The sequence below is a fragment of the Lathyrus oleraceus genome, chromosome 1 (genome assembly GCF_024323335.1).
Source record: "Lathyrus oleraceus cultivar Zhongwan6 chromosome 1, CAAS_Psat_ZW6_1.0, whole genome shotgun sequence".
Lineage (NCBI taxonomy): Eukaryota > Viridiplantae > Streptophyta > Magnoliopsida > Fabales > Fabaceae > Lathyrus > Lathyrus oleraceus.
In genome coordinates this window covers 417,474,762-417,485,728 of record NC_066579.1, presented here as the reverse complement: position 1 = coordinate 417,485,728, position 10,967 = coordinate 417,474,762, and the positions used below count along the sequence as shown (strand labels likewise).

General features: G+C 30.4%; 1 protein-coding gene across 1 annotated transcript; it reads left to right on the top strand.

The window, feature by feature from the left end:
* The first annotated feature begins 5,067 nt into the window (after positions 1–5,067).
* LOC127115845 (myb family transcription factor MOF1) lies at positions 5,068–6,795 on the top strand. The gene is made up of 6 exons (XM_051047284.1): positions 5,068–5,303; positions 5,418–5,497; positions 5,589–5,625; positions 6,048–6,138; positions 6,260–6,383; positions 6,538–6,795. Exons 1-6 carry the CDS (start codon positions 5,114–5,116, stop codon positions 6,640–6,642), a joined length of 627 nt encoding a protein of 208 aa, XP_050903241.1. The 5' UTR covers positions 5,068–5,113; the 3' UTR covers positions 6,643–6,795.
* The last annotated feature ends 4,172 nt before the right edge of the window (positions 6,796–10,967 follow it).

The following is a 10,967-nucleotide window of genomic DNA, read 5'->3' as shown; positions in this document are numbered from 1 at the left end:
AATGAAAATCTCTGTTATCCAACGCAATCTGTACAGCCACATGAGTACGGAATGAGTCAAGCCATTGACAAAGAACCGACTCAAAATAATGAACCTTTCATACCAAATGAAGAGGTAGGCGAGAATAGTGAGGATGATCTTGAGGAGGTTCGATTTGAAGATTTATTTGGTGTTAGCGATGACGATGGCAATGAAGACATCTTCGACACACTGACCGTTGCACTAAGAGCACAACCAATTAGTTTGTACAACCCACCCGTGCACATGCAAAACATAAGTTTGGATGATGCTGAATCAATCTCCGTTTTCAGAAGTTTCATACCAACTCACAATGCTGACGAAATAGAGAAAGGCATCGAGTATGAAAATAAGGAAGAATGTGTTCTGGCGTTGCAACAATGGCATATAAAACATAGTCTAGATTTTTCTGTGGTTAAATCTGACAATGTATGTTTTGTCATCAAATGTAGAAATTCAACATGCAATTTCAAATGCAGGGTCTCTTTGCGTAAGGGCAACTCAAGATAGAGAGTTGGTAAGTCTGGTGGGCCTCATAGGTGCACCACCATTTCCATGTCACAAGACCACACAAAACTCAGTTCAGAAATGATTAGTAAGAGCATAATGGAGCTTGTAAATCGGGACGTTTCTCTTAAGGTGAAGATTATCATCGCTCATGTTGCTGAGAAATACAGGTATATCATATCCTACAAAAAGGGACAGATTGCAAAGTGTAAGGCAATTGAGTCGCTGTATGGAAATTGGGAGACATCTTACAACGATCTGCCGCAGTGGATACTGGTAATGAAAACATATCTACCAGGTACCATTATAGAATTGCAATCCTTACTTGTGATTTCAAATGATGGTTCACACTTGGGTGACCAAAGGATATTTCATCGTCTGTTTTGGGCGTTTCAACCATGTATACGTGGTTTCGCGTATTGTAAACCTACTGTGCAGGTTGATGGAACATATTTTTCGCGTGTTGTATGGCAAGTACAGAGGGACTCCGTTGATGGCTGTGGCACAAGATGGGAACGAGAACATATTTTCGATAGCGTTCACATTGGTTGAAAGTGAGACAAAGGAAGCTTGGAGTTTCTTTCTTAAGAATTTAAGAATACACATTACTCCCCAAGCAAATTTGTGTCTAATATCAGACAGGCATGAATCAATAAAAAATTCATATAACAATCCAGAAAATGGATGGCAGTATCCTCCATCATCACACGTCTATTGCATTAGACACATCGCGCAAAACTTCATGCGCGAGATTAAAGACAAGGAACTACGCAAAATAGTTGTTAACATGGGTTATGCGTTAACAGAGGCAAAATTTAACTACTATCGGGGGGAAATCCAAAGAACAAACAACGACGCTTTATCATGGATAGACAACATCCCTCGGGAGAAGTGGGCAAGGGCATTTGACGGAGGGTAACGCTGGGGTCACATGACAACTAACCTAGCAGAAGTAATGAACTCGGTGCTAAAAGAAACCCGAAACCTTCCAATCACTGCATTGGTCAAATCTACGTACTATCGATTATGATCACTATTTGGTAGAAGAGACCATCAATGGACAAAAATGTTAGCCTCTGGGCAGGTTTTCACTGATAACTGCAACAAGGGGGTGGCTGAGGAAATCATCAAAGCTAACACACATAACGTCATGCAGTTCGATCGCGAGAGATTTTATTTCATGGTCCAAGAGAAGATTAATCATAACGACGATCGAACAACCGAAACATTCAGCGTTGATCTGAGGAAACAACACTGTGATTGTGGGAAATTTCAGGCATTTCACTTACCTTGCTCCCATGTAATCGCAGCATGTTCGAGCATACGCCAGGACTACTCCATTCACATTCCAGACGTCTTCAAAATTCTTAACGTGTTCAAGGTCTATAAGGAGAGTTTCCTAGGACTTCCCCATGAGGAGAATTGACCATAATATGAAGGATTTACTCTTTGCCACGACGACTCTATGAGAAGGAGGAAGAAAGGGCGCCCAAACAACACCAGGATTAGAACCGAGATGGAAGACGTTGAGAAGGAAAAGAGAAGGTGTGGGATTTTCCGTGAAATAGGACACATGCGTAGGAAATGTCCTAATGTTGCAAGACCGTTCCAGCGACCATCCAGATGATTATGTTGTTATTTTAAATATCCGTCCAGATGATTATGTTTTTTTTAATTATTAACTACTATGCACGTACTATATATAAACCATTGTCATTGTGTATTTCTAATGTCTTTTGGGAACAAACAATTATGAAATACATTTGATAATCAAAGGCTTCTTGTTACAAAGTACAACCACATCAACTAAACAACAACAACAACAACCAACACAAGTGGTAATTAAAAAACTAATCAACAACAACAACCAACACAAGTGGACCTTTAACTCCTCTATTAACTTCACCACTATGTGCCGAAAACATACACTGAACATCTTTATCATTTTCTATACGATCCAGGTAATACATGTACGTACCATCGGGGCTTGCATCAGTCAACGTTATGTATGGACAACGATACTCTACTTTCCTCACCTTCATACAACGTCCGCCCAACTGTCGGAAGCCAGTGTGGATGGCTGAAATCAATGTTCTGAAATTCCATTGCGGATCGAGACAAACACTGATTTTTTTCACCATGTCCATAAAATACAAGACCCCAAACAGACATTTTTACCAAAATAAAGGATTTTGTGCTCTGAGTTAATTTTTTACAAGTCCTGCTATTTATAGAAAATTAATACTTGAATACTCGACCAATCATTGGCTGAGACAGTACAAACACAAAGCAATTGCTCGGTCATTGAAATTTTGAAGGGAAACATATCATTCGAAATTTTTTGGAGGGAAACATATCATTCCCAAAAAATTATTGAAATTTTGGAGGGAAACATATCATTTTTTATTATTAATATTTAAAAAAATCATTTCTATTAATATTTTAAAAAATAATTATTTTTATTATTAATATTATAAAAAATAATCATTTTATTATTAATATTTTAATAAAACAATATTAGAAAACTATTATTTGTATTTTATAAAAATATTATTATTATTTTAAAAAAAAATCAATTTTATTATTTAAATATAGAGTTAATTAAAAAACTATTTAATAATAATTTTAATAAAATTATTTAATTATATAATAGTTTTTTTTTAAAAAAAAATACTCCCTTCACTAGCTCGGCCAATGAATGGCCGAGCCTACTCAACAAAAAAAAAGTCTTCATCATCTCGCCCAATGAATGGACGGGCCCAAATTACAAAATGAGGCAGTTTGAGAATTTTTTTTGAGACTAGGATATTCTGAAAAAATGTTTTCAACAAGGGGCATTTTGGAAATTAGTCACTATATCAGTGTGGCAATACATGTTTTCATCTCATTTGCGTGTCTAATGTATCTGAACCTGAAAATATGAAGAGAACTTATTTGCCTAAAGTAATGTACATTGGCTTCCTGGCTGGCTTCATAACCAAGAGACCAGAATGCCATCTCATAAGTTACTTTCTTTATGGACATTCAATTTTGCTTATGTCATTCTTTTTCATTTACTATATTTGACCATGTTTTAAGTCCATTTTTTCCTTATATTCCTCTAACTATCCTACTATACTTTTCTTTCTTATAGGTTTTTCTATTTTTACTGTATGTAACTTTCAAATTTCACATTACATCAATAAAATCATATACTCTCCTCTTAACAAAATAAAACAAAAAATATATGTATTTATCTAAATTTTGGATCAAACATACAATATACTTTTTTGCTCAATTTTTTAGTTATTTATAAAAAAAAACAAATAATTTATTTTAATTGACTATTATCAAACATCATCGAACACAAATCAACAAGTATGTCAAATATGGAACAGAAACACATATTTAAATTTGAATGAATTCAAATAACTGTACAACCATATGGTTGTACTTGAGTTAACTTTAAATATGATATTTTATTTTAAAAATTATTAATTTTTTAGTTAATTTTAAGATTAATAATATTATTAAGATTAATGTTTATAATTATGTAGAATTAAATTTTTTTTACGTTATTATTGAGACTAATCTTTAAAGTTGTGTTGAATAATGATTTTTAAAGCATTTTTAATGTTGAGACTAATCTTTAAAATCATTTTGAATTTATTTTTTAATACAGATGTACTCATAGATCTCATATTTTATTTGAACTTTAACACACCAATTAAAATTGTAAGAAAAAAAATACAAGCACAATAATTACCTTCAATATTAATATATTTTAAGAAAAAAGAATATACATTGAAAATAAAATAATTCTACACTATCAACTATTAAACGTGTATTATGTTAATGACATGATTAATTAATAAATTTCTATTGAATGACTGTATAAAATTATTTTCAATTATATTTATAGATTTAATCTTATACATTTATAGATGTTGATTTCCAACCATATTTATATTATACAGTAATATTTTCTCTATTTTTTATTATAAGCAGCTCTGTGAAAAAGATAGGTACTATTTATTTTACAATATTAAAAAAATCATTAATATTATTTTTTAATATATTTTTAGGTATTTATTATTTTCTTTTATTAATTTCTTAATTTTATATTTCTCATAGGCAATTTTATAAAACACTTTATATTTTTTCTTTTTCATTTATTAATACCAAAATTACTTATGATAAAACGGAGATAATAATTAAAAAAGTATAACAGTTATTCTTTTCCATAGGAGACAAAGAATGTCTGGAAAAGACCCAAAGGAATGTCTAAAGAAAATGATATCACAAAGACTTGAATTCCTTTCACCTTTTTAACCTTTCATTTTCACCCAATCATGAAGGCATTTTTGAAAAATTTCCAGTTTCAGAGTTTCAGTGTGAAAAATTTTCCTTTTATCCATCGAAACCCTTTAGGACTAAACTTCACCCTTTACGGTACACAAAAGCTGCACTAAACGACAACCATTTTCTGCTGCACAACGTTCCCTAGTAGTGTATTTATTCTCTTTTGTTTCTTCATAACACCACTTTCCATTCCCTTCTCATTAAAAAGACAGAAATAACACCACTTTCCATTCCCTCATCTCAAACTATGTCTTCATCTTCATCTTCTCCTCTTAGCGGAGTTGTTGATAACAATAACTCTTCAAACCCGTCCGAGATGAGTCTAAAAGCACCTATGGTGAGACCTTATAGTCGATCGAAAATGCCCCGACTTCGTTGGACACCATATCTTCATCGTTGCTTTCTGCATGCAGTTCACAAGCTTGAAAAAGAAGAAAGTAAGCTTTCTAATTTTTTAATTTTCATTCTCTCTACATAACTACAATATCACCTCAACCAAAACATTAACATTTTTTTTTGGTTTTAATGTATATGTATGTTTGTATTTTCAGGAGGGACTACACCAAAGTTAATTTTACAACTAATGAATGTTAAGGGACTTACTATATCTCATGTGAAAAGCCACCTTCAGGTACTCTTAACCATTATCTTCTGTTTTTTCTAAATAAAAAGTAATATTTTGTCCTAATTTTATAATCATGAAATTTGAATATAAATGACAGATGTATAGGAGCATGAGACATGAGGAAATGAGTCAAGGTATTGATATTTTTCAGTTACTGAATTAAAAGCATGTTATCATGTCACAGAAACACATGTAAATGCATATTTGTAAATGGAAGAGATAGTTTAATGAAGAGTATATTAGACATATTGTTTGGTACAATTGAGGAAACTAGATCTGTGAAAATGAAAAACAATATTTATATTTTGTGACATATTATGCTAAGAAAAAAGAGGAACCAGACAAGACATAGTCACGTCAGCATAACTGGTTTTGATTCCCTATTCCTTGACCAACTTAAACTAAAGTTATAACGTCAAATATTCTTCATGATTTTGTTCCTAGAAAACTATCATTTTGTGTTGGACTACAACTCAAATTTCGTCATCACCTTACTCATGAGGTTTTTTCATGAACAAATTTGATAAGTATGTATATTGTAATTCATGTTTATCAGAAGCAAAGAAGAATGTTATGGCAGCAAATTTATTAGCTTCCAGAATGATCTCATCCTCATCTCTTGTTCCAAGATTCCTCCAAACTCTTGAGTAATTCTTTGAACTTTATTTTTTATTATTCGTCTTCTCTCTTTTTTTTTACAGTGATTATATTTCTTTGAACTTTATGTTTTTTTGTTATAATTTATAATTTTTCTCTTAATTATTGCAGGAACGGTTATGAACAAGAGTCTTACAATGGAAATCAAGGTAATAAATCAGTTGTAATTTGTAACAGCGATGAACAGAAGAAGCACACTTACATCATCTTCGACGGTATTCTCAGCACTGTCCATGTAATTCATTCATCTCATCTCAATCTCTGATTTTTACATAATACTTTTTGTTCTGATAAAATATTTTATTTTCAAATTAAAAGAGTTATAGTAACATATTTATATTAGAAAAGTGTTGTTGCTAATAAACAATTCATTGCATTTTGCTTTTCAGGCAAACAAAAGGGACCAACGAGGATTCAAAGAAATAACCGCTAGAGGAAAGGAAGTGAGTGAAAGAGAGACAGATGATTTGTGTCTTGAGCTCACTCTCACTTGAAATCAAGCTTCATGCATCTCTTTCTATGTTTATATATTGATCATATAGAACTTTAATGTAAAAGGTGCATAACTTGGGAATAGTTTATAGATACAACTTAGAAACATGACCATATATGTACTATTTTTTGCTTGCAATCTGGGGTTTTGTTGAGGTCACTGCCTGGTTTATTGAATTGTTTTGGTTCATTTGCTGGTTTAGGTAGGATTCACTTGTTTTCAAATTTATGTGGTATTATCTTAAATATGTGATTCTTTTTATTAAAGAGAAAATGATTTTGTGATTATTTATTAATCCCTTTGAAGGTATAAGATAAATTATTTTGCTACCACCTGATCATAATAACATTATATTCCTCCTTATTTATCATATTGGATGTGCTTAAGTCTCATAAATGAAACAATATTTATTTTACTAGTTAGATCTCTATCCCATTTTGTAAAAGGCTAAGGTTTAGTAGGCTCATAGTTTTAAATTGCGTTGTTTCATTACATCCAAAATAAATTGAGTTTTGTAATTCTAATTTTTTTTTGAGATTTTATGAAAATGCTTAATAAAATATGGGTGAAATTGTTCAATATGATTTCTTATGCAATTAGATACATGATCTTAAATCAAATTTTAATTGCAGTCTGACATAATTGTGGAGACTATCGTATGTATAATATTATGACGACAATTGTGATTGCAGAGGACAATTTAAAATTATGAGTAGGCTAATGATATGACAATAGATCAACCATTTTATCATAGAATTGAGAAGAAAATTTTCCATGTTCCTACCTATTTTAGGAGAAACGATTTACTTCTCTCTTATATAGATCTCAATCAATTATTACATAATTAAGAATTTTCTATGTGAGTTTGAAATATTTAGTGGAAGATGAAATTTTCAAGTACTCAAGAAACTATTTGACTAAGACATCAACCATTTGTACACATTCTTTTATATATATATATATATATATATATATATATATATATATATATATATATATATATATATATATATATATATATATATATATATATATATATATAATATTCTTCCATACAAGTTTTGTTGGTGTTTATTTATGTTGGAACTGAAAGGTTTAATGGGGAATTGGAAAGAATGGTCGGTATTAAGTTGGTAATAAATAAACACTAAGGGGTATATAATTTTGTGAAAGGGTGAAGACGCACCATCATGAACCATCCCACGCGCGCGTTTGTTGGCTCGGGTTATGCTTGAGTTTGGATGATCCATTATTTTTTGGTACCCGAAATAATGAGAAATATTTAGTAACCCTAATTATTTATTATTGACAAGGCCTCCACGATTTTTTCTTCCCCACCACGTTTCCTTGTTAACCAAATTCTATAATGACTAGTTTGGGATTAGATTCACTCCATTTCTCCACGTTTTCTCTCATTCGTGTCATCTATGATTGGTATAAAAACCAGATTCTCAAAGTGGTATTCGACTGATCAAAGTATATTAGAGATTGAAACTCTAGACTAATTATCTATCGTCCAATTAGTAATCGTATAGGATAAAATTCGGTTTTTTTTAATCTAGAAGCGTCGTGGTTGAGTGTCTGCTTTGAATAAATTTAAGTAGTGTCACGAAACCTTTTAAAGAGAACGATCTACTCTACAACTCAACTCGATTAATTCTTCCGTTGAATTTTTTCAAAATCGTTAAACAACACCTTATAAATAAAAGCTTGTTGGATGTGTTCATCTGTTTTTCCATTATATTCGAGACATACATGTAGAACTATTGCATATTGGAAAAACATAAATAATAGATTTTTATTCGTTTCACATTTATTTTGGAGAATTGACCCATGTAATCCGTTAGATTACCGACTGAGAATCACATATGAAATATATATGATCATAGTCCACAACCATGCTTGATGTTATCTTAAATCTCATGATCATAGACTTGCGTTTGACTTGATTATTAAAAAAGTTAAGATCTAGATGACATTTAAATTTCCAAACTCTCCCTTCTAAGTTAATGATAATAATACCACTCTCAGTTCCTATTTGATTTCAAGATTCGTTGAACATTATTACTCAATGCTGAACAGTGGCAAATATGTTAAACTTGACTAGCGAATCTCAAATTTCTACACAAAGATTTTGTACTAGAAAGTCCTCCAAAGTATAACCCTTGACTACTCTAGGGCATACTTATTTTAATACAAAGATATTTAGTTTAATGACCCACTTTATTAGTTGATCTTGCAATACAAGTCTACTAAATATTTAACTTATATAAATCTTACAAAATACCAAAACGTCTCTCGCTATTAAACAATATTCAAGTTTACTAGAAACATAAAACAATAATAAACATAATTTTTCAATATGGGTATTAGCTCCATCATCAACATCCCAATTCAACAAGAAATGAATTGGCTCGTTTTCGAAAATGTAGATTTTGAATGGTTTATCTGACATTGATAATATCAACATTGGTGGATTATCTAGAGTTTTGATCCTTTAAAAAGCTCTCTTGCGCCCGTTTGTTTTGGTTTTTTTTAAAAATGATTTTTTATAGTGTTACATATTTTAGTGTAAAAAAAATTTTAAATTTTTTTTTCATAAAAGTTTCAAGTGAAAATTTGGTTTGAATAGTTATTCTTAAAATGTTATTTTAGGTATTTCATCATTTTATCGGAAAAAAATTGGATATCAAATTTTCAAAAAATCATTTAATTTTGAAGCTATTTCAAATAGCTTTTCATAAAAATCATTTTTAAATACAACTTTTTGAAAAAATTGTGATTTTGACTATATTTTGATCTTCAATAATATATATTTATATTATAGAATGAACAATTCAATCTTTTAATTTATAAAAAATAAATTTAGAAAAACTTATAATATTTTGAAAAATATTTTTGTAGAATCCATTTTCAAAAATATAAAGAAAAAATCTATTTTTTAAAACTAAAACAAACTGACTCTATATATATCTCATACAATTTCATATGAATTTTTATGCTTGAGTATGAGCTAAAAACTCCTTTATATGTCCCAGTTTCATCCGCTGCAGACACTGTGGTTTAAAACATTTTTATTTTTCAACAATCAAAAACGGCTACATAAAGAATTTCTAGCGCAATGTGAGTAGCCATGCACCCCCAATTTAGAATGAGATGTTTTCTTAAAATCTTTTTCAATCTAAAAGTCTTTTAATAGTATCTATTTAAAGGATAGTTTAAGGTTCGAATGAAAACTAGTAACAAATAAGAATGCATTTAAAGAATACTAGTTTTTGAAGGCGAAGTTTTTCATAGGATAAAGTATGTGTAAACTTTCGTTAACCACACTCTTATGTGTAAACGTTTACATAATATTTATTTTCTTTGTTAATCATTAAGGACAGCTAAACCTCTTTTTTGGTTAGGAGGTATATGGACCTCTTTAAATCTATTCAAAACCATGTAATTCATGAGCCCTTCACTATTGTTTTTAAAATAACTATTATTTATTTGGAAACTCTTCTGCAATTTTTTTTTCATTTTCCATCAATTAAAGTAGGAATTTGAATTATAATTTTTTATTGGAAAATTAGTTTTATAACCGAATAGAGGACAAATATTCTTTAGGTGATTATTTTAAGAATATTGAATCATTAAATTGTGATGATAAAATTGCCGTGCATTCATATTTTATATAATAATAGTCATTCTATTGAATTAATAATCAATGTTTATATAACTGAGATATTGAATCATTAACTTGTGATTCATAGGATATTATCAAATACTATCTCAGTTTTTTTTATTATGAGTCGCTTTGAAAAAATATTTTATATCACAATATAAATCGTTTTATAATATCAATCATATTATACCTTTAAATATTTATTATTCTCTCTTTTCAATTATGTTAATTTGTCTTTCCAATACCATTAATGGATTTTTTTTTTTAAAATAACCATGTTTTCGAAATAAAATACGATAATAACCGGGTTTTCAAAAAATTTCCCAAAATAACCATGTTTTATAAGGGATGCGCCGGAGGAGTTGACGCATCCCTTAAAAATTTTTGGAGCCTTAAAGGGAGGCGCCAAAGGGGTAGGCGCCCTAGTTAAAGCCCCCATAAGGGAGGCGCCCCTAGGGTTGGCGCCCTTGTGTGCCCCTTAAGGGAGGCGCCCCTAGGGTTGGCGCCCTTGTGTGCCCCTTAAGGGAGGCGCCCCTAGGGTTGGCGCCTTAGCCTCCCACTTTTCTAATTTTTTTTTAATTATAATTATTTATAATATTTTTTTTAATATTTCATATTAATTATTTAATATTAATTATTTAATACGTAATAAATAAAAA

Coding starts and splice junctions, on each gene's coding strand:
- LOC127115845 (XM_051047284.1), top strand. CDS start 5,114: ATGTCTTCATCTTCATCTTCTCCTCTTAGCGGAGTTGTTGATAACAAT. Junction 5,304..5,417: donor CAAGCTTGAAAAAGAAGAAA/GTAAGCTTTCTA, acceptor TTGTATTTTCAG/GAGGGACTACACCAAAGTTA. Junction 6,384..6,537: donor GTATTCTCAGCACTGTCCAT/GTAATTCATTCA, acceptor TTTGCTTTTCAG/GCAAACAAAAGGGACCAACG.